The sequence below is a fragment of the Lonchura striata genome, chromosome 15 (assembly GCF_046129695.1).
Source record: "Lonchura striata isolate bLonStr1 chromosome 15, bLonStr1.mat, whole genome shotgun sequence".
Classification (NCBI taxonomy): domain Eukaryota; kingdom Metazoa; phylum Chordata; class Aves; order Passeriformes; family Estrildidae; genus Lonchura; species Lonchura striata.
Window position 1 is genome coordinate 7,998,143 of NC_134617.1, and position 25,016 is coordinate 8,023,158.

Below are 25,016 nucleotides of genomic sequence, written 5' to 3' on the forward strand. Positions count from 1 at the left end.
TATCACTGTGGCATCAATGCCACTCTTCAGCCTTGATACAGAGCCAGGGGTGTGGACTCTAAACAGTCAGCTGTGAAATAAAGCAAGTTGAGTTTTGCTCTGTATCTGGGTATTCTGAAGGAGGAAGAGAAGTAATTTGCAGAAGTCCACGGCATTCTGTTCTATTAAAACAAACTTCCTAAAAGTATTGAAAATACTTGCACTTCTTTGCCCCAGAGCATTAAGAGGAGTATTTCCAGTAGAATTGTGCACCCAGCTGCTTTGCAGGCAGCAATCTAAATTTGAAACCAGTCCTTTACAGCCAGTCTAAGAAACTACCCATAAAACCAGCCAGCTGGCTGGATCTCTTCTGGCTACTTTCTTCTCCTCTTATTCATTGTGACCTACAGCTAAGGATGTTTTTCACACTGAAAAACACGGAAAAGGCTCTCATAATCTTGTTAAAGGCTGGCATACTTGACTTGCACTACAGAATGCTGCATTTGTCTCCTCAGGGAAATAAACATTTTAAAGAGCCTTTGGACTTCAAAAATGCCTTAGACAAATACAATGGCCACCCTAATAATAAGTGAATCAATTTTCTGCTCCTCACAAAAATGTCTACAGCCAGAATTTGGATTTTATGTGCCCTTATACAAACCCATCTACAGTTTGTTTTTTTTTATTGCTCACATGTTCTCAGGGGAAAGCAATTTCTCTTTCAAGCAGCAGTGACTTTAGTAAGTCAAAGCATCCAATTGCTAGAGGAGGGTTTACTTTACCTCTCATCACTGAAACCCTGCTGTGGAATACAATCTGCTTTCAGAAGAGCAGAGAGGTGAAGGACAAAAACAAATGGCAATTACTCAAAGCCTGTGAAGAGCCTGGAGACTGGTATTCTCTTGCATCTGAATTAGGGCAAGAAAATACACTGGTCAAAATGCTGCCAGGGATAATGCTCTAACACTGAGCAGATGGAAATTTGTCTTGCTGTCATCGAGAATATTAAGCAATAATATAATACTATGTAATATTTGCATTTATGGCTGCTTTTTAAGAAAGACTGAACCAATTTGTTAACTTTCCTTTAGGACAGATGCTTGGCAAGGACACAGTATTCACAGTTTGCACTAACTCTAATTCCATTGTTTCATGATTAAAACCTTTCTTGCTACTTTCAGAACCTTGCCATACCAGTGAAACAAGCTTCTGAATTTCCCCCTTGACTATCACATGAAAAATAACTGCATTTCAGTGCAAATTCATGCAACACTTTTCTTAGGGATTCCGCTAGTCTAAAATGTAACACATTTAATCCATATTAGGGTATTTGAAGCAGCAGGAGAAATAAATCACAGTATTTTTTCCTATCATAGTTGCTAGACAAGCAATGTCTTCACCATTAGTAAAAGTAAGTTGGCCTAACAATATTTTTATAAACACAGTGACTCTACCACAAAGAACCTCAAACTCATATATATCTGCAAAATTTCCAAGTACAGAAACTGTAACTCCAATAAGAATTGCAGTATTACTGGGAATTATTTGCAATCTTAAGGTGTAAGTATTTACAAATAGAAGCACTTCTTATGACATCTGCTGATAAAAATGATGCCCAAGCAAACAGAAACGTGTTTGAACCCTGGTAGCAGTTTGCCATAAAATAAGAAAATAATCTCTTTGTATAGGAAGTTAAATGCAGGAGCAACTTTGTGGCCTTCACTAATTCTTAGAGTGTGACACACAAGTCCAGGCTTGCTTAAAACATAAACTGCATTAATGTAATTCAGTTTCCCAAGGTCAGGAGGAGTTTATTTCCAAAGCCTTGCTTTTAACAGTGCTGTCATACAACATGAAATAACACCACCACATATCAGCAGGTCCTGAATTTCTTTTGAAACACAAAGACCTGACAATGAATCTGCTTCTCAGGGGCTTAATATATTGTTTTCACTTGCATCTTCTTTTTTGTAGCTCTTTTATACCTGTTCTTCAATTGCACATGGCATCTTTCCTTTATGGAGGGCTGCAGTTAATCAGCTGGTTCCATAAAGCACCACATAAATTCTGTTTTATGAATTCTTTGTCACAGGAATGTAGCCAAATGCCTTGTGTCCCAAGACTCAGCAGTAACACATCACCTTTGTACAGCCTTGCAAAACCATATGGAAATTATAGCAGCCCATGAACAGAAACTCCTCAATCACCTTTACTGTGATAGGGATGGTAAGGAAAAAATAGAAACCAGTGATGTTTAACAGACATCTCTTAAAAAAAGAGTGAGGAAAAGAGAGAAAATCAGCCTAGCTATGAGTGCATAGACATTTGCAAGGTTGCCTTTGCAATGCAAGAACCTCAGCACTGTCAAGTGCTGCCATGAGCTCTCATTTTCCAAAATCCCTTACAAGTAGCAGATGTCTTTTCCCTCTTCTCAAATTCCTCACTCATTTCACTCCCTAAACTATATGACTACAAGAAAAAGAAAATCTAAAAAAATTATGTGCAAAAATACTTTTTTTTCACTTAATGCATACTGAGAGAATTAACCTAAAGACATATTTATAGTATGTTTAAATACCTATAACAGGCTTCTTTCTCCCTTTAGCTTCTCCAAAGCAGCTGTAACAAATCTTTTCAGTAGTGCTGTAGAGTTAACTTTTAGGAGACAGGACTTTTTACTAGATTTTTGTATCAAGAGCAAAGAAATCTGTGACAGGAATGGCTCAGCTCTAGACTAAAGCAGTGGAGAACTCACTCAGTCTCCTATTTCATCTTGGAATTCTCTCTGACAGAGCATTGCTGATCTGAATATACAAAAAAAGCCCCAAAGTCTTACCAATGTCTTGTAAAGTATTGCCAGTATTTCTGGAGATGCCTCTCCTGACATCCCTGGGGTTTAAATGTCTTTTTCACAGCCCATAGCTGCTCACAGTTGTTCTGTGACCAGCCAGCACACTGAGGCCTTTCCTCCTCCAGACATTTCTAACCAAAGAGCACTTAGATAAAGCAGATGTTCACATTATTACACCCCAAGTGTATAATTATGCACTTTGTGCTAATGAACTTCTTCCCATTTCTATTGCTTCAGTTCCCAAGGACATCCAATTGAAAATACAAAAAGGAACTTTTTTTTTTATAAAAAAGTGAAATACTGTCCAGTGTTTTTTGCAAATAACTCAACTTCTCAACATAATGTAAACTGAACAGATAACAATTCCTTCCACTTGCTTGTTTATTGAAAAATCTATTTTAATCATTTATTGCCTTCAGGGTAACAGGATTTTCAAAAGCACTTACTCTATACACTATATAGCATAATCCTCAAACAATTAAAAAATCAAAGCAGTTAAAAGTTATATTTGCTGGTAAAAAACCTGTGCTTTAAAAATTCTGATCTGTATATATATATTTGTTCAGAACTTCTTATTGCTCATGGAGATTTACTAAATTAAAGAATGTGATTAACATATAAGCTTCATGTAACAATCTCAAATGTACAATATCAAGATTTCTATGATAGATTTCTTATTTGTAATATCCAGAATGCTAGTGCCAATATTAAAAATTAAAGGGAAGCATGATATATAGTTCATAATACTGGTTTAGTTTTGTGCCTTTGGCAATTCCCCTGCAACTGAGTCCCCACTGCCCACCAATAATCTGATTTAGAGAGAAGAAACCTCATATATGAGATGCTTCTTCCAGTGCCTCTGCAGCCCACCAGGCTCAGAGGAAAGGACAGCAAATGTGGAAGGATTTTTTTTTTTACACAGGCCAATCTCAAGGCACTTTGTCTCCAAAGTCCCAGTGCTCAGGTACCACTCCAGCACATTTCCTGCTAAGAGCTTATGGAAAACACTGAAGTCACAGGGATGGTTTGCAGACCTTGAGTTTTCCATGCATGGAAAACATTTCCAAGGTTTGTTTTTGTTTGATGCCATCCCAAAAAGGGGAGATCCTGCAGTTCCTAGGTGGTTTCTGGTGTTTTCCTGGGTTTCACTCCAACCAAACATAGCTCAGGCAGGAGCTAATTAATCCCTTTGTGAGAACAACAAAACAGAATGAGGCACCTTTTTTATGTAACTATTTTTTTAGCCACACCTAAATGTATTGTATAACATTAACAGAGGATGCAACACTCTTGAGAAATACGTGGGCATTGCTTTTTCACAGCGAGTTATTACAGAGATAAACAACCATGTACCAGAAGTGTTTGGAAAATCACAATAAAGAAAGAGATATGTATATTTTGTTGTCACTTCACAGTCCCAAATGAAGCCTAATTCTGGTGGTCTCAACCAAGATGCCCAGGATTTTTCAAAAGATAGTATCCCTTTGCTTTTCCTTTTGCATCCTTTAATTACCTGAGCATTTGCAACCGTTTCAAGAACTGAGAGCTTAAACCTGAATTTCAGTTGTGAATGATCAACGAGGCGTTTGTAACATGCAACTTGTGGCTGGAATGACAGTGACATGATTTTATTTCACCCAGTTTTCATTTTTCTTGCTGACAGGGATTTCCTGATAAGCAAGTCCTTGCTGCTACAGACCATACTTAAAATTTGGACAATTTTTGCCTGTTGTCTGTGCCTGATAACACCTGAACCCCAACTATCTTTGTAAACAAATAGAAAAATAGGTCACAATGATAGTAAAATCACCTTCAGACAAGCAAGATGTAGCCAAGACTATAAATTATTCAATCCAAACACATAGTGATATCATTGTATATTCTCATAAAGGAAAATGTTTCCCCCATAAACACAGCCTTCTAAACTATTAATGGAATTGGAATACAATATTATAGAAATCTAGTTAAGACTAAGTTTGAAAATCAACACAGAGTAAACAGATTACTTAAACATAAGTTTAGCCACTCTGTATGTTAGAAATATTATAAAGGCTCGTCTCAATGCTTGGAGGGTCTAAGAATTTATAATTCAGCTTCAAATTTGAGATTTGACTGTCCAAGCTATTCCCAAGGACTGCTCCAAGAGGCTGCACCTGGACACCTGCAGGGAAGGTTAAACTGCAATTTTGAGTGACCAACCCAGTTTTCAGGGTTTGACCCTGAATCTGAAAAAAATACTAAATGTTGAAACAAGGATGTTTTAATATTTGGGGCATAAAGGTCTATGGTGGCTGCCTAGAAGCTTTTCCATTATTTATTTTTTTCTGTTGCAGGATATTTTAGTGTTTTCATGTGAATGTTGGACTCCTGTTTGACAGAGACGGGCCTGAGCCAAATAATTCAGATTTTAGTAATTTAGGAAAGATTATCATTCTAGTCCACATCTAAGCCAGCTACTTTAGAGAAAACAGATAACATTATTTTTTGATTTACATGCAGTCCATTCAACTGAATTACAAAAAAATGCAATTATTCAGAGGAAAATTAATGTAAAAAGGTCCCTGTTGGGTCAGGGGAAACTAAAAAATATGCAAGGATATATATTTGGAATGAGGTGGTGATATCACAAATGCCATCTTCCTTCTTCTGTACTAATAAAGAATTAGAAATTGAAAAAACCAAAAACTAATTTGCCACATTGCTGCATAAAAAGTTACAACCTGTCTGGAATGATCAATTAATCTCTAGGCTATACTCATTTATACCTCTATAGATTCAGAATAACTTAACCAAAAGTAACTAGCTCAACACTGTTGATGGAACTATTCCAGATTTATACTGGAACAACTAAAGATGGAATTTACTCCTTAAGATAGCAAGAGGAAAAAACCAAAGCAACCAAGAAGCTGGAAAATTATGTATTTGAAACTTCAAAACACTTATTTCCCCTTGTGTTTTACTGAGAAGGTTTGGGGATTTTTTTTTCCCCCTCACACTGGGATGTTTTAGCTTAACACCACACAATGATAGGCACTATAATTTATTTCATTGTCAGGTTTCCAGAGATTTTACAAAATTCTTGGTATAAATGTTAGGGAGATATTCCCAAAAATGCAGAAATCAATACCCATGAGAAAAAAACTATATGGAACCAGTCTTATTTATTTGATTTTGTTTATGATGAGAGAAATTTTAGTGCTTTAATTATCATTATCAGCACACAAACACCTGCTGTTACTAGATGGTGTTTCTATTAACAGTGTGCCACTTCAATAGTTTTTTGTTGGCAATCCAAAATCAAATTACTTCATGTCTGAAAATTATTGTTACTTGCTGACGCAAAGTGTTTACTGTGTCTGTCATTTTCTAACCTTTTATTTATGCCAGAAAAGAAAATCAATAGCCATTTTAACATTTCTTAAAATACTGTTTATGAAACCAACAACCTGTCTCAGTGTGCTCTTACTAGTTTTGTGGGTTTATGCCAGTATCCTCTGGGGTCCTGTATCCTTTGTGTGTCCAGGTGGGAAGTTGTCTGCAGGGTCAGTGATCCAGGTGATGCCTACACTGCCCTTGGGACTTGTGGCCCTTTTAGATCTGGGTTCTGTATAAAATTTAATGTGGAACTGAGCAATCCACAGCTATTGGTTACATGGATGAGACCCACCAAATCAATATTTTCAATATTATTTCTATTTTAGCAGGTGACCACTCCAGGGGACGGGGTGAAACCTGTATTTACTGCAAAGCCTGGGTAAACACACTGCTATAAATGCTTGAGAAAACATAAGGACTTGAGTCAGCCACAGAGAGCTGCCAGGGATTTAACACAGCCTTAGAAGTTCTCTTTGCAAAGACTTCCAAAGGATTGAAAAGAATATCCTACTGGTTTTAATACAATTACACCACAACACTGTTATTTTTAGGCAGTTCCTGTATCCTGCTGTCTGGGATAAGTCCTTATTTAGCAATGATGAGGAATTACGTCTCATGTCTTGGTTCAACCTTCAAAATTATGTCAGGAATTTTGGCTCAACGTCATTCTTTTGCCATGACAAGATCTGTTAAAGAGATGCATTTACCAAAAGGGCAAATCCTGCTGACAGGGATGTTGCTACTGCAGTCAGCATCCTCTGAGCAAGCACCTGAAAGCAGCAAAGTGGTGCCTGCTCCTCCTTTCCATCAGTGCTGCCTCTAAAGCAGATGTTGTCTGCTGTACTTTGGAGTCTGCTATAATTTGATCAAATCCATAGAAGATCACGTCAAAAAGTGACAGCTAGTCAATGGATGGTATTGTCCCTAACTTGTTATCTGTCTGGGGTCTGCTGCAATCAATGCTTTGTGCCAAGTTCCAAATCCTTAGAGCCAGATCAAAACAACATTTCTACAGGGGACAATTCTGTCTCCTTTTCAAGTTCACGTCAAAGCAGGCTTCACATAGGCACCTGAGTGTTTTCTGTGCATAACTGTTGAAAGCACAAAAATATTTAAATTCATACTCCTTGGTAAAAAAAAATATTAAGGTATCAAAGATCCAAACCCAAACTCTCAGACCTCACCAAGATTTTTTGGCTGATTTTCCTTTATGACACAATTGTGATGGAGAACACAGAAACTGAAAATTTGCATTTAATTTCCATTGTATGAACACTTTGTACATATAATTCAGAACCTCAGTATGGGCATATTGAATGGTGGTGAAAAATCCAATAGTATTTGCTCAAGTTGAAAAATGATTTTAGATTTGATGTTTGAAATCTCTCTATAGTCTTCCTTTGCAGAGCTTTGAGCTCTTAAATCATACCATTATGGCTGTTTGCACCTACATGCTAAAATATGGTGCTCATATACTGGTGCAAGAAAAATTTAGACTTGGTTATTCAATAATAAAGTTTGCAATTCACATTATGTGCTGTCCAATTACGCAGTCACAGTCGTATTTGGGAACAGGAAAAAACACTACATTAATTCTCTATCTGGCCTTTCCCCCATCAGCTCTTGCTTTTGTCCAGTGCACAAAAGGAAGATTCATGTGATGTCAAGCAGCAGAACAGCCCTCAGCCACCACTGCTTTCTCTTTGCTTGGAAGACCTTGATTTTGCTGGTTCAGCCTTGGAGCTATTGGCTTTTGCTTCCAAGAGGAGTGGGTAACACCAAAAGCCATCCATGGGGAGCAGAGGTATCTGTCCTTGCCTGCTTCCTGACTTTCTTTAATCAAATATTAATTGGGTGCAGCCACTTCACTACTCACAAACAGAATCTTGCAGAAGTGAAAAAAAAGTGAATCTTTCATGCTTTGGGGATGCTTTTCCATGCTTTTGAAATAAAGACTGATCTGCTTGTGTGAAAGCTTCAAGGCAAGAAAAATATATTGGTAATAGTAATTATTATTTACAGAAATGACATAACTCAGATTTACTTGACTAAGTTCCTTTCATCATATAACGAATTAAAAAACCCAATTGCAGTATTCACACAGAAAATTTTGGAGCAAAAATATCAGATCCTGCATAGTTTAGAGCTAAGAAACCTGCTATTTACTGATGAAGTCCAGAGGAAAAACTCACCTAGTTTTCATGAGATATACTAAAGCTTTAAAACCCTGGGTAACCTTAATTTTGGAATGCTTTTCTTTTATCATTCCCAGAGTCTGAGATTCAAGTAAGTAACTTAGAAATCTACCTGGAAATTCAGTGTCAGAAAGAGCCTTTTCTTCAAAACTAAAGCTACAAAAGGAAACATTTCCTGACGAAGCTGCACCAATTTCAAATCAACCACATTCATGACTCATACTTCATCTTCATAAGCTTTAAAATTATGTACTCTGCAGTTATGAAAACCTGTGAACAGCAATTTGAGGTTGAAATATTTGCTGAAAGTGTATTGCAAGACTTTAAATTATTTTAGTAGCCAGTCATTCAGACACAAGAAATGATACAACTCATTTGGAAAACAAGACTGTGGTTTCTTCAAATGAATTTCATGCATTGAGTGCTCTTTTTATATAGGAAAGGAACATTAGACCTTCTCATCCATCACACCCAATAGGGCTGGTAGTTAAATGATATAATTCATACCCTAAACAATGTAGATTCTTGATCAAGCTTGCCAAGACCTATTCCTGCAACTTAAAAATGTTCCCTTGATTCTCCTTACAAATTTAAACAACACTTGACATATTTGAATATATTTACTTCTGCCTATTGACCTTATATTCCCCTTATCAAGATAATAGAATTTCCTTATAAGTTGCCTTGGGCATTTCTGCAAGGTCAAAGGCACACAATGCACAGACAGGGATAAACCTGCTTTGAATTACTGCATCCACCCATGCTCCAGTGCTTCTGCAGCCCTGATGGCAACAAATGAAGTGTGGTGAGCTGGGAGTACAGCACTTTGAAAGCACAGAAGGGATATGGTCAGAAAGAGCCCTGACAGGCTGTTAAATATTTACCACCCTGCCTGACCACGTCCACCACTAACACAGCCCAAGCAGCAGTCACAGAGCAATGGGAGAAGTTGACAGAACCACATTATTGCAACCACAAATTCACACCTGCCAAGAGACACCCCAGTCACTGCACTGCGTTGGTGTTTTGAGAGAATGAACAGCACATTCAAGACAAGAATCTCCCCATTTGCCAGGAGCTTCTGAAGAACTGGAACCATTTGTTTCTCATCTGAAGTTATTCAGGGTGGGTTTTTTGGAAGCTTCATTTGGTCTAAAAATAAGTTCTGCTTGATGAGGACTCTACTTACTATTGCAAAGAGGTACCTGAGAACCACCAGCAGACAAGGTTCTGTGCCTTAAATAATTTCTGTCACTTAGACAGTTTCTAGTCATTTTTGGTTGAAATTATAGTCTTGTTCATTTTATAGTATTAAATCAAAGGGCATACACACTCTGGAAGGGCAGCTAACCTCAGGGCAGTTTACAGCTCAAACTCTGTCTCTGGGTAGCCAAGTTGAAAATCAGCAGCTATCATGGAAGCATATTGTAAAGCTGGGATACTGCTGTGAATTATGAAGCATATCAAGTGTTTGGATAAATCAAAGGTTCCTAAATGGGTCTAAAACAGCAAAGAGTAAAAGCATTAGGGCTTGTCTTCTTTTCCAAAATCTTCCATTAATACTGTTACAGAGACCTGTTTTCTACCTCTCAGACACTGATTCAAAATTCCATTTAAGAAAATGAAGAACATGATCCTGCCATCTCCTCAAAGATTTAACTTTATGGTAGAAAGATTTTATTGTTGTTACTTGCCATTAAAGGTAATAATTCTGGTGCAGTTTTCTTTTGCTTGCATTCGTGCTATTTTATTAATGTCTCCATAGTAGCAGTTAGCATTGCAAAAGGAATTCCAATTTTCAACATGATTATTAGTCTCCATTTTCATCCTCAAAGCTGGGATGTTTTCAAAGGAGCTCATGGAGGAGGAAGGAATAAGACTCAGACACCACAGTCCATTGTTACCTCTGAGCACATACACTTAGATTGCTTTTCATTGATGCTGCTGCCAATTTTATTCACAAGCATATAAAAAAAAGGTCATGACATTTAGAATTACACTACTTTGGAAATTAAATGTTCCTTTAAATTTTTAATTTCTGAAAGTAATTTATCATGGAATAATATTTGAATATGGTTGAATGAATGTGTAAAATTAATGCTTTCTTCAAACTGCAAGTTCACAACCACATATGTTTAACCTTGTTGTGTAATAGGCATAAAAACGTTGATATGTGAGCTCAAAGAGCTGCATTTCCATTTTGCTGGAAGCACTTGCACTGTTATTCTCCTTAGTATTTTTCCACTGGCATGTCTGTATAAGGATTGAGGTTTAGCTCTCAATCATTTCCTACTTAACATTACACTTCACAAACCTGGCAACTAAATAAGGGCCAAAAATGAATCCCAGTGGTCAGCAGAGTTTTTTCACATTAATTTTTATGTGAGAAATCAAACTGCTGATTTTTAGGTTAATACAGCAATATTAATAATATTATTGTAGCACTTGAGGAAATAATTTTGTATGAACACTAGAGAAAGGACTGAGATACCACATAACCTACATTCTAGTCAGAAGCTCCCAAGTCAGAGATTTGGAGATCTGATGAAGAGGAGATCACTCAGTCGTGGCCAGGTGTTGGGAGTCCCTTGTCAAGGAATGGATTTGCCCATCTCACACCCAGGCTCATCAGATGGTTTAGGTTGGACCTTGCACACCACTGAGCCCAGCTGTGAGCCCAGCACTGCTGTGTCACCTTGGCCACTGCTCAGGGCTTATTTCTCCACAGCCAGCTGACACTCCTTGTTCAGCAGAAAAAGGAATCTTACTAAAGGCAGCAGCACACTCTGGGAATTATTTTGTGGTCAGACGTTACAGTTCATAATTTTCTCATACCCTAAGGAAAGCTGGCTGGGCCCCAGGCTGCAAAGGGCAGACACAAACAACTCCAAATTCCTGCTCGAATGCTGCTAAAATTGTACCTGCATGAAATTTATGCTGGTGTGTAGAATTTACTCATGCTTGCTCATGGAAATTCATGGGAACCCTTTGTCAGAAGACTGACAAACTCTGAAATATTCAGTTTGGGGCTCCATTGCACTCACTGGGTCAACTGAAGAGACAATGTCTGAAGGAAGGAGACTGAGGAAGATAAAGGAAGTCTTTAATTGAAATGTTACTGGCACATTCAAAGATCCAGAAGAAAAGCAAATTATAAAGCGCCTCTGTTACTGACTATTTGATTCTCAATTCCAAATATATTTCAGTACATACTAATACTAATACTAATACTACTACTACTAATAATATCATCTTTGTCACCAGGGCAATGGCAGGAGTGCTGCTATTTCAAGTTTGGCCTCTTGAAAAGCCCTCAGGAAAGTTGCTCTGCAGATCACTCATTTCATTAAATTAATGCTTTGTTGGCTGGAGTTAAAGTTTGAGTCGGGCAAAACAAAAGCCTGGGTTTCAGAATACATATACCCTGTCAAATTGCATTTATCAAGATAAGGGTTATTAGAATCTTTTTTCTCTTGTGTGAATGAAATTCTAAGCTTAAAATGTCACTGAAGATTTATTAATCTGATACTCTTTCTGATAAGGACAAAGAAATAGAAAGGGCAGAGAAAAAGAAATATTTCTTGTAGCCTGATAAGGACTACAAGAAATAGAAAATATGAATAAGGCAATTTATCAGTGGGCATTCTGTAACCAAAAGATTCAAGCCACACAAAGCGATAGTACAGTTATATATTGATTTCAGAACACTGCCATCTACAACACTTGGTCAAAGTTTGAGAGCTGTGCAGAAAAATCTCTGCAATTTTCAAAAAATGATATTAAACCTGAATTTTCAAACTCTAGGCTGGAGTAACACTTGCTCTAGAAAGTAGATGGAGGCCTAATGTGAAAACTGGTGCTGTGCTAGAGCATACAATGAATGCAGGGAGAACCACCAGCAGGAGCATCAGTGTTTCAAGCTGAAGTGACAGGGTGTGAACTAACCATAAGAAATATGTTTAAATTTGTTTAAATATTTTTTCCCTTTCTTATAAGACTTTCTCAAGTAGGAGTTAATTTTGCAGCAATTACGGTCTTTCAAAGCTCTACTTGTTTAGAAAATGATTAGTTGTACCTTACCTCTTTCTCAGACCGCCTAATGTAGAAAATATGCCAGTTAAGAAAAGTCTTTCTTACATTTTTCTAAGAACACAGCAGGAGCCAAATCATCTGCCATGATTTCATTAATAGCTGAACTTACCAGTCTTCTCCGCCTTGTGTTGTAAACTTTCAGGTCCTGGCAGGCAGGGGCAGGGCCCTTCACATCGAGTTGTGATGGTTTTGCCAGAAGTACATGCATGGAACTCCATCTTGCACTGGAAGTGTAAAAAAAAGCAAGAATACTATTTAGGACAAGACACAAAATAGCAGCTGTCGATTAAATGAGAAATTGTGTTATCAGTAATGACATTGGATAGTTTGCAAAACTTCAGTCTGTACTGCAAATACTTTTATAAGACAACACTGACTATTCCTAGCCTTTGTTGTTTGCATTACCTACATTTTAGTTCTGACTCCTCCAAGAGCTTTGTGCCTGTGTTGTTGCCCTTTCTTCAGGGATGGCCCTGTGGGTATTTCCCCATTCTGTGCCCAGCAGCACCAGTGGCTGGACACTGGACTAATGCAGTAACAAAATGAAGTGAAAGAAAACAGCACAGAAACACAAATGTTCTCTTTGGCTTGATACCTAATGAACCAAATTCAGCTCCATTTTTTGTCCTCTTCAAGCCTTGCTTTTACAAGACCAGAATCCAAGGGCTTTTGACACACAGGGGAGTGCTACCTGTGGTGCCCAGGCTGGAGCTCCTTCCTGCAGGGATTGCCCCCTGCCAAGGAAAATGGGAATGCTGGGCTGCAGAGTCCCTTTGATCTGAGTTTTATTGAAGATTATGATTAATTTAAGAACAAGCCAACATGTTTACACAGTGGGACACAGCGTGTTTTGACACAGCTGAAGGACATGGAGCCTGAGACCATGGTGTTACCATGGAGGATGCAGTGGGCAACTGGAGCTCACTGGGCAGCAGCCACTGCTGAAACCCACAGCATCCTCCTCTGTAATTCTGGTGCAGGGGGAGCCAAGAGACCAGAGCAGGATGTTGCTACAAGATAAACACCTCCTGCTTTGAAAGTACTGCAAATACCTTGGCTTTGCCTGTGTTGGTTTTTGTTGAAAGGGCTCCTCGTTGCCCAAGCTTTAATCCAGCAGCAGGAGACCATTATGCTGTGCCTACATCCCATTCTGCTGACATTATCCCCCCACCATCCTCAACTTCAATGCATCAGGGTAGTTCTGTGCTCTCTGTGATGCCCTGCCCTTCTCATTTGGAAAATGCAGGGCCACACAAAAGCTTCCAAGTGTGCAAGCTTAGCTTGTGTTGTACACCAATTTCTCCCAAGACTGAAGGGAATATATATATACTTATTTTTCAGCTGTTTGCTCCATAAATACACTTTGCTCAGAGCACAAATACAAGAGAGAGCACATCAGAAGGAAAGGAGAACAGGAGAAAGGACAACACTGAGTGCAATCCTGAAGGCAATGACTTTCTGCAGCATATTCTGATAGTCAATGTGTTATTGAGAACACAGGCATAAATCTTCTTCCTACAGCTGGAGTTTATAATTTAATCCCTTACAGAACATCAATTACTTACATATTTTATTATGCATAATAAATATAAATTATGTATCTAAGCATTAGCAATTATACTTCAAATACCAACCTTTAAGATGGCACCAGCCTATTTCAAGCCTGTTATTACGTGCAGTTAAGAAAGGAAGAACTTTATACTTAGAAACATCAAGGCAAGTTTTTTCTTAGCTTTCCAGACAATCGATAAAAATGACATCCAGAAAGCTAAACACAAACCAAAAAAAGAAACTGCTTAAAAGGGTTTTATTATCTGAGGGCAAGGAGGAGAGCCCAGCTTGAAGATCACAATGCTGCAGTCACATGTGAGTAAGTTTACACCCATGATTAACCACATTATATTCCCATCATGCTTGTTTGGGATGTTTGGTGTTGGGGGATGAAGATTAAAGAACTCCATCATTTTAAATATTAAATTAGGATAATACTAATTACGTTTCAACACCTAATCACTGTATGTAGCTCTTTATTCCTTCCCTAGAGGAAAACATGGAGATACCTTACTTTGCATGTGATGGCATGCTTACTCACTATAACAACCTACATGAGTAGCTCAACTTTGGATTTAATGACTGTGCCTAAGCCTCACTAAGTGATATTCAGAGGCAGAGCAGCCACAGAGGATGTCTTGTGGAGACAATCCAATAACTACTTTTTGGATTTATTCTGCCACTGGATCTACAGTATATAAGGAGCCTGCTGGCTTTCTCCAGACCATGGACAATAAAATGATACACAGTGCTTGGAAAAACTCTCACTCTTTCACACCAAAGGGACATTATACATTTTGCAGACATGAGTCACAAAGCTCCTTGCAGTGATTGTGCACAGGACTCCGTGGGAGCAGCCCCACAGTTTGGGGCCAGTCCCTCTCATTTCAGGGGACTCATTTTGCCAGTGATGTGATTTGATATGCCTCAGCTCTCTGCTGAGCTGCTCTAGTAGAGCTCCCTGGGCCGTGCAATCTTTGTATTTTTCTGCAGCCTCCCTGGTGTGTGAACTGCATTTGTTTACTTTGAACCCCAAGGCCCACATAAACATCTCTAAACTATTTTACTGCAAATGGAAAAACAGCTCTGTTATTTGTTGCTAAATGTATATGGAGATCAATAAAGTATATGAGGGGAGAAATGGTTGAACATATTCATGGAAAATTCATAAATTAATTTATTCAACTAAGATGTGGGAAATTACTGCAGAGTGTGTTTTGGTTAAAGTGTTCCCCTGAGAATCCACTACTCGTATAATGATTCCCTCTTTATTGTCAGTGAATCTACAGCAATGTGTTTTGCATAAGCATTCACATTTGAGGGAGAAAGAAATAGCTACATAAAATTTATTCCTAGCTATTTTATTCTTGTCTGTTAGTCTCCAGCCTCCAGTCCCTGCTAGAGGAGAATCTAGATCTTTTTTTCTTTAATGATATAATAAAACAATGAATCTCTGCCTTTATTCTGGCTTTCAACTTCTGGCAGCCAGGTTTTGATCTAACCTGCAAGTAAGTAATCCTGTGAAATAAGTTACTGTGATCTCTTCTGCAAGGGTGTATATTTGAGTACTGAGTGTGCTCATGGACAGCTTGGTACAGCCCAGTGCATTAATGCTGTGAAGAGCTTTGCATCCTGACACAAGCAACTCATGGATTTGCTTAAAATGCAGCCAGGTACAGCAGCACATCGCAGCCCCGATGGCACCTTTCAGTGGCAAAGCAGTGTAATGAGGTGTAGCTGTCCCTGGGAGCCTGGGACATGCTGTGTGCCCAGCACTGCTCCTGCTCATGGGGCACAGAGAGCACAGAGCACTCTCAGTATCCTGGGCAACCTCACAGCCCCCACAACAAACTCCAGGGAAGGGGGTGAGGAGAAAACACTTCACCCAGGGATCCCTCCCTGAGACCCCCACTGGCTCTTAGAGCATCAAATCATAGAGTATCCTGAACTGGAAGGAACTCACAGGGATCATCAAACACCAGCTTCTGATTGATTCACGAGCCAAAAATCTGTAACTAAAAATTTCTTGTAGTCACGCTAATACAGGAGGAAGTGCTAGGTTCCAAACTTCTGTTGCTTCTATCTAATGTAATGTGAATTAAACAGGAGAGTACGTAGGAATTAGCAGACAATATACATGACAAAGATAAACATGAAGTCTCATTTGAGAAAGAGTGAACACTGAAACAGGAGGTTAAATTTTATAGTATACTAATTAAGTGTTAAACTCCTGAGAGTTTACATCATATTAATGGCACTGTCTCTAAACCTGTTGTTGAACAGTGCTCTTGCCTGGAAGACACTGCATTTTTAGCTCCCTACAGCTTTTTACATTTTCACCAAGAATGATTTCAGTGCAGTGTTTGTTTTATGGTTCATCTTTTGTTCACTTACAATATGTCTCTTTGGAACTACACATACAAATAACAAAAGCTCATTATTTTCTACCTTATCTTTTACCCAGTGGCTGCCACAGGCAGAAGCTAAAATTTCCTAAAATTATAGCATGTATATATTTTTAGTCCAGAGTTTCTTGATATCAGTAGTGTTTCCTACCTATCTGTCTCAGCAGATAATTAGAATCTATTGGAATTCAGACACCCCTTTGAGAGGAGTTGTTTGTTTACAAGCTTTAGTGCCATGCTTGCCATTGCTTCCTTAGCTGGGAGTCTTATCACCATTTTCTTTATAAGCCTCTCCTTCCAGTTTTCATCAGATGGAAAAAAAAAAATACAGTATTTGGAACATACTCAGATCAAGTGTGGGTTTTTAAAAAAACGTGTCACAACAAAAAAAGGTTCAGTATATTTTCTACAAATCCCAAAAGAAATGTCAGATGGTGTTCTTCCATTGCACACTGCCAAACACATACATTAAGTTTTAATGGGAATTCTCCAAACTTTTCAGGCTCTGTAAAACCTGAAATCCTGAAATAAGGATTTAGAGACAGCAGTCAACCACATGAATTCATGTTCATTAAAGAAACAGAACTAATTGAAGTCTGGAGGGGAGTCTCAGACTCTGGGCTGGGGACAGGGCTGTGTGCACTTCCCCACCCTGCTGTGGATTCTGCTGCCTTTTTGCTGCCCTGCACACCAGAGCCCCCCTGTCCTGGGTGCTGGGAAGGAGAGGGGGTGCCCTGGGGCACAGCACCTCAGGGGGGCACTGAAAATATGGTGCAGTCATCTCATTTCTCTGGGCACCCTTCTGCTCACACAGCAAAGCTCCCCACTGCCAGGCTCCTGCCCTGCACATGCCCTGCTCCAGGATGGGACTGGCTCGTGCTGTTGCAGCAAAAATTAAAGGGAGGCTGGTGGAAAAAATAATTATAATAAAAACACACCATTTTTATTCCCTGTGAAAATAGCTACCAGGCGAGAGCACTTAATCTTTGCAATAAAAGCTGTACAAAGATATCTTAAAATCCTGGAGCTCTAATTAGGAGCTATGATCTCCTTATGAGAATACATAGTTGGTGTTGATATTAATGGGAGTTATGCAGGCATATCAGTGGTGGAATAAACTCTAATTAACACAACCAATCTATTGTGTAAATACATATTAAAGCCTTTTAAAAATGTGTGCTAGCTCTAGCTTTGAAGCAGATGTTATAGCTGATAGGCTCAGAAATTCCCCTCTCTGCAAGGAGTGACATGAAGGACCTTGTTATATCTCAGGTAAACAACAAATATTTGAGAATGTCTCTCACTGACAGCTGACAGGCTGGTGGTTCATAATCTGCTAGAAAAAGTGAACAGCATCCAGGTGGAGGGTCAAGAACAGACAGACCCAGGTCCCAAGCCACTGATATTAAATGGGCTGAACAGATTTATGCAGCCAAATGCAGTAACACCAAAAGGTCTCACACAGCAAAGCTCCAAGGACCAGAAATTGGTCCACACTGCTCAGCTCTGCCCCCTGCAATCCTGCAGCTCTAATGAGGGAGAGCTGCAGGACTCTGCCCTCGGAGTAGAATTACCAGGGAACAGAAGGAAAGCACGAGACCCCAGCAATCTTTAAATACCAGGCTAAGTCAAGCAGTCACATCAGCAACTGCATGTGCACCAAGCACACAGCTCAGATACCTTAAGATGAGAATTGTCAGGTTTAAGATTTTACAATGTAACAATTTTTTAAAAAATTAAAAATGTTAGCTGCTTTTTTTGTTAGATCCCAGCCACATACAATCAGAGAGGGACATGTTTTTCACTATTAGAGCATAATAATATTTAAACCACAAAGCACCATCTTTAGGGAAACAGGAAAGTCAGAAGTTTCATCTTCCAAGAAGAAACAATTGATTCTTGGGCTTCAGAAAAGAACAAGCTGAGTTGCAATTGGCAGCAATCATGCAATTCAGGATGCCATTAATTGCATATTTTGTGGCTCTGCGTTATAATTAGAACTGTACACACCTCTCTAAAAATAGCCTTCAACTTCTCAGGAGGAGGAGAACAGAAGGCACTCCTTATTTTCATCAGCTAAAGACAAAGAGTGACTTTAGAAAACACAGAGCTTGATTGCTCCATAGTGGATCAGCTCTGCTCCCAGGCAGAGTCCATGACTTGATAAATAAAGAAATAAAAAATAAATAATTCATGAGGTAAATATTAAAGACTTCATTAAAAAAAGAAAAAAGAACAGTCTTCCAAAGTGAGTGATGCTGAAGAGTCAGTAGGATGACTGCTTGTAGGCATGTTGAACCATCTCAGTGTTTGACTGGCAGGGCTGCAAACTAAGCAAATGATCCTGTACTTGTGTTGCTGCAAACTGCCCTTACAGACAGAGCAGAATCAGCTAATCTGGGGACTTCTGGACAGACCACTGAAGCACAAAATTCTCTTTTAATACAAAATACATTGCCCCAAGAAACAAGTGGCAATCAGCTCAATGTGAAGCAGGAAATTCTAAAAAATGCAGTTGATTGCGTGAGCTAGATGATATGGCATTCAAGGTCACAGCACTATGTGAAGGACATTCAAGGGACCATTTATTAATGCAATGTGACAATGAAAACAAATGGTTTCCTATTCTATGATCAAGCAAGAAAATAGTTCCAGGCACCAAAATCTACTGCATCATAAAGAAATTGAACTTGTTTTTACAAGTAATTTAGATGCCAGTTCTGGAGACACCTAGGTCATGGGGTATGTGTGGGCATCTCTCAGTTGGTTTATCACCTTGTAAGAAATTTTTGTACTTATTGGAGAAGTACAGACCAAAAAGAGCTGGAACTTGACACAGAAGAATCAATTCATAAGTGGAAGCATTTGTGCAATGTTGGTTTCAACTTTCATCCACTGGCTGATGAGACCACAATGAGTTAAATGGGAAATGAAGACAAAGCACTTCTGTCCCTCATATAAATGAAGACACCCATCCTCCCTTCTCACTGAGATTTAACACAAGGCACCAGCCTGTCTTAGATCTGCAAATGACCCTGCTCTCCTCCCAACCTCCTCATATCATGCAAAGACTGTGACATTTTGATTTTGGTGACCATTTCAGAGTACCAAGGTCATGCTCACACTCTGGGCTGCAGCTGGTTCTTGTGCACAAATGCAGGAGCTGAGGTGCTGAGGAGATGATGCACTCACCTAACCCCATCTTCTACACTCTGTATTCTGTCACAAAAGCTTTTCCTGTTGCTAAACGTCTATTCTGCTGTCTCCCTGCAGGATTTGCATGACAGGTCACTGATGATGAGCATTTCCTAGCAGCACATGGGAGATTTTGCTTTCCAGTACACTAGTCTGCTGTATCTCAAGACATGGACTTTAAAAATCACTTTCCTTCTGCATTTTTTTTCCTCCATTTCTAGATTTCTATTGTATTGCTTTTGCCTCTATGAAATTATTCCCTATTCTAACTCCTCATAATCATGAACTGAGAGTTCATAGCTAATAGCACTATTCAAAGTGGAGCAAAGCTACAATTTTCTTCCCCTTTAATAGACCAAAGCCATCTTAGATTAAAAGAAAGAAAATCACAGAAAAACAATTGGAGATTTGGAGTGATCGATGCTGCTTGAAATGTACTTGCCATGTAATTGAGATGCATTCTCATTCTCATTCTGCAGCCATTTACTGATCACATGAGAACGATGATTTGTCATTTTTACTTGCTCCAAATTACTAAAGGCAATTTAATTTCTCTCATGGAGATGACACATCAGATAACGTGAACATAATCAAGGGGTAACGATCTGTGGCTCTGTGCACACACTGATGCTCCTGTTACCAGCTAAACAACCACCTGCATAAGGGAAGGCAACACCAGACATTCAGATCCCCAAGCACAGGGTCTCCACCCAGTCAATCACGTTACAAACAGCAATTTAGCTACGCCAGGTGACTACACCAATTTAGATTTCAGATGATTTTAGATTTCAATGCTCCATCTACAGTCATTCCTATACCCATCTGGCCATACCTGGACCAAAAGCAGCAGCTGGTGACCACTATAAAGGGTAGGCATGTTCCCTAAAGGCTTTCATGCAATTGGTATGGTGGCAGTATCTTAGCATCCCAAAAATCCATCAACTCTCCCTATCAATCAGTAATTGCAAAGTACTTAGTACTATATTTGCAGTTACTTTTGGGATGTCTGCTGTCCCACAGGATGTGACTGGGGATGGGACTCTGATCACTTATGGCTGTATGGACTGAATATCAGGACAAGTTCAGGTAATTCCTGATACATTATCAGGATAAGCTCAACCCTCCCTCTGATGTATCTAAGTTTACAAATCAAAGTTGAACAGTTGCTACTATACCTGCTTCCCCTCTTGAAATGTTGGTGAATTAGTCTTGAATTTGTTCTGTACTGCCCATTTCTTCTCTGCAACCTTGCCACAAGTATTGAGAAACAGCTGGAGTGTTGTTTTGCCCATCCCTGTTGAATGCCAGGCTGGATGCAGCTCTGCTCTAGATACAGGTTTCCCCACCCATGGAAGGGTTAGAACAAGATGCTCTTTCAATTCCCTTACAACCCAAATAATTCTGTGATTTTGTGGTCATAAAGTGCTGTGCTCCCCAAGGCCCAATAATATAAAATTACTGGGGAGAAGGAAGAAGCACCTGGAAACATCTCATAATCCATGAAAAAAGGTCTGGGGGGCTTCCAGCAGAGACAGAGAACAATGGTCAGACCAAGGGCTGTACTCTGGGCTTCAGAGCTCATACATCCTGCACTAGCAAGGATCTCTTAGAACTCACTGCACTTTTTTTCTAGAAAATGGTGGGAGGAAAAGGCTGGCTTTTTTGACAACTTGGTGGTGCAGTAAGCAGCAAACTCAGGATTTCACTTGTGCTGCCAGTCATAGGCCAATCACACCATCAAGTCCTGAAGTCGCTCTGCAAAGCTGGATACATCAGCTTTTCTAGTATGCATGATTAGTTTTCAAATATGTAATCTTTTTTTAACCAAACTTTGTCTTTGCATGTGAGAGGTGAAAGCCAGTCTGAGTTTTTCTGTTCCCAAGTAGCTCCTTATTCCCTGATAATAGATTTCAGGAAGTCAATCCTGCTCTCTAGAATAGTTATCCCATCCTATCCATTACAAGTATTAGATGAACTAGCTCACAGAAGGTTTGCACAGATTTCACTGACCATGATGTGGCCCCAGCAGTGCCTTGTTACACACGTATGAAATGTACAGTATCCAGCAAGCTTTCAGGTCTCAGAGAGAATTTTTTGTCTGTTGATTACAGAGCAAATCTGAAGTGTAAGTAAAAATATGAAATACTCAGCATCCTGCAGTACCCCTGCTCTGGTTGCTTTTAGACTAGCAACACGACTGAAGTCCTAAGAATGCCAGCCTGCTTTTTAATTGACTTCTCAGAATTTTTATTTTGTAATCAAAACAAAAGCCAAACAATCTCCAATGCTAAGAAGCACTGAAACAAAACATTTGACAGTTACTAGCAAAGAAGCTTTAGGAATGTTTTTTGGAGCATAGCAACCAAGGGGGAGTAAGCAGGCTTAAGCTTTGAAGTTAAAGCTTTCAGCAACGTTTCTGATTTCTAAAGAACACAATAGAAACAACAAGAAATTAAAAAAAATAAATTGGAAAAACCAAACCCCAGGCCTAGTTCAATGCTCACTGAATGGACTTGCTGTGAAAGACACCCATACAAAGAAAGCAGAATTAGTCTGTTTGCTTAGAAATCAAGCACCCACAGCTAATCCTTCTGCAGTATTATCCTGTTTTGGCCTTTAATAAATCTGCTTTAAATTAAAGATGTACCCACGCCAAGAAACACCTCCTTTGATGTTTCAAATGGTTCAAATAAGCTGTTTGCTAGAAAAAGCTCAAAATATGAATTCTGAAACCGAAAAAAAAATAAAAGTCCTTCTCCTATGCTACAAGGCTGGTACCTCTCAGGAAGGTCAGAGACCATTTAAAATCACAAATCTGAAACACCTCAGACATTGGTCCCTCTCAAGCCCAGGCATTAGGGGGAAAAATCCTGAAATACATGTCTCTTACAAACCAGTTAGCCAAAAGCAGCTAATCCCCTTTTTCTTACAACCATTACATCACATCACTGGAATACTGGGAACAAGGAATTTTACAGGTTAACTGAATGCAGGCACAGAGCTTGGAATAAGCTTGGAACAAGGTAACTAAATTACTGCAAATGATATTTGTATTTAAGCTTGTATAATGAGCTGCAAGTTGGTGCAATAAACTATGTTCTTGTTTCCTCTTCCTGTCAAGAACACAACTTTCAGTACTTGAACTGTATCAAATGACTCACCATGTAAATAACAGTTTTCTCCTGTTTTGACCTTGACTGCAGGAAGAAGGATTTTAAAAATAATACTGGTTTTACACACCAAATGTACAGCAGGCAAGTGGAACTAACACCAGCAGCAATCCTAAGGGTGTCCTTAGTGCAGGAGCGCACGTAATTGGTGGGTTTTAAGTTCCGACCATCACATGCCAATTTGTTTGATCTGCCAGTCACAACTGTGATTCTAATCAAGTTAGAAAAGCAGACCTGTGATTACCATCATCAAGATTGGTAGCTTTCCCAAAAAGAACAAATACTGTATTTGCAATCCTCACTTACTGCTTCCTTCCTTTCGAAGGGCGCGTTCTCGCCCAGAGCCGTTCGCGGCACGGGGCATCGCCAGCCACAGGCAGCTCAAGGACACACAGCTACTCAAACTTTGCTGCTTTATGCTTTCATCACCCTCTTCAGTGAAAATTGTTGCAGTTTTGGGTGCATGGGAACTTCTGGGAATTTTCCATAAGCCATATAAAAATGCAGGTTCTGGAGGTGCCAGGGTTAAGTGCAAGGAAGCCAAAGGCTTCCCTGTCCCGCACCCCTTCTCAGTAACTGAGCTGGCTAAACAAGGGTAGTGCTGGGAGAAAGCAGCAGCCACAAACCAGCACCCACTCTCACCAGGATGTGACTGTGATCCTGGCCCTTGTTTCCACTTTTCCTTCTGCCATTCTCACCATGAAACCTGAACCCTATGCAGCGTCATACATGCCTTTCCCTTCCAAGCATCAGACTGAAAGACTCATCTCAAGCATTTTTTGGAAAATAGTTCAAGGTGGGCACCCACCTTCCAGGTCTTCTACACCATGACCTGACCGAGTACTGGATATCACCAAAGAAGGGAATTGCTCAACATATTTTTAATTTCATTCACTGCAGAGTTAGTAAATACCACTGTTTAAGACGAGCCAAATTACAACTTACTCTGGTTCCGTGTAGTTTTCATCTATTTATTATTTTCCTTCTTGCTGCCTTCTGAATTCTCATTAACCTTTCTGTCAGGACTGCATTAAACATGTCCTGTTAATTCAACATGTTTTTCAAGAAATCTGACATGGAGATGACAAATGCTCATGTGAAAAAAATCCCTCTAGTTAATGAAGCGCATAATAAGAAACACAAAATTCTAGTTTACAACACGTTTTATTTCAGCTTTGCTACTCCAGTGACTTCAAAAGTGAGACTGTCTGAATAGCTTTGGCATCTGTCCTTATGGGAGCAGAAGAAAAGGTCATGGACACTGAAGAAACCTGAAGTCTTGAAGAACTTTCTCCAAAGCTTTAGCATTTTTGTTATTCTAATGTGATATTCTATGGCATACATAGATCATAAAAAACCCTTTATAATTAACATACATACTCTTACCATAGCCTGGCAGTAACTCTGTTGGCATTTCTAATGAGAAGATGCAACCTTGATGCAATACAAGGTAAGGAATAAAAATTTGTATTCAAGGTTTTGTGAAAGAAATATTGCATGTTCTATAAGCAGAAAATACTTGTTAACACTTAAAAAAATCCCAAAGAAGTTTAATTGACTAGAATGATTAATTGCCTGATGTACTACATCTCTCCTCCTAAATATTCTTTTGAAAAATATTCAGTAAGACAATTATGCAATAAAATTACCATTTATATGACTCCTTTCATCCACAAAGGCGTCAAAGTCTTATGTATGTATAAAGGTATAAATACAGAGTACTGCTCAAGTGCAGCCAATCCTGCAGCAGGAAATATCAAATGCTCTGCACCAGCAGCAAATATAATGGGATGTTCGAAGGGAGCAATGCTATTTAAATTCAGGGAGATGACAACACCCAATTAACCAGATAAGAGTACTAAACCTGCACTCAAATACAGGGTTTCTTTTCAGACTTTTGTTTATTTCCCAGCTGCTGAAAATTAAGCCCCATAAAGCAGCTTTGCTTTTCTTACATACCTCTCTTGACCATGCAAGGTAGTGCTCTGATCCTGTGTCAGATGCCCACAGATGCCCTTTCAGAATCCACTGCTTGCTTTATAAATCAAAGATTATCAACATTCTCCACAAACCATGGTTTTCACACTACTAAACGGCTTCTTGGCAAGTCTCAGGCTTGTACCTGCACTAACTCAGCATGGCATTGAGTGGCACTAGGACTGGTAATAAAACTGCAAAAAAGGAATGGTTGGAACCAAATGAT

The 25,016-nt window shown here is 39.2% G+C and overlaps 1 protein-coding gene across 1 annotated transcript in view; it reads right to left on the reverse strand.

Annotated features, from left to right (window-relative positions):
* The window catches only part of SPOCK1 (SPARC (osteonectin), cwcv and kazal like domains proteoglycan 1), a 417,544-nt gene that overhangs the window by 44,802 nt on the left and 347,726 nt on the right, over positions 1–25,016 (reverse strand). Inside the window, exon 6 of the mRNA XM_031506078.2 lies at positions 12,602–12,716. Coding sequence (XP_031361938.1) covers positions 12,602–12,716 — 115 coding nt within the window. The remainder of the gene's footprint in view (positions 1–12,601; positions 12,717–25,016) is intronic.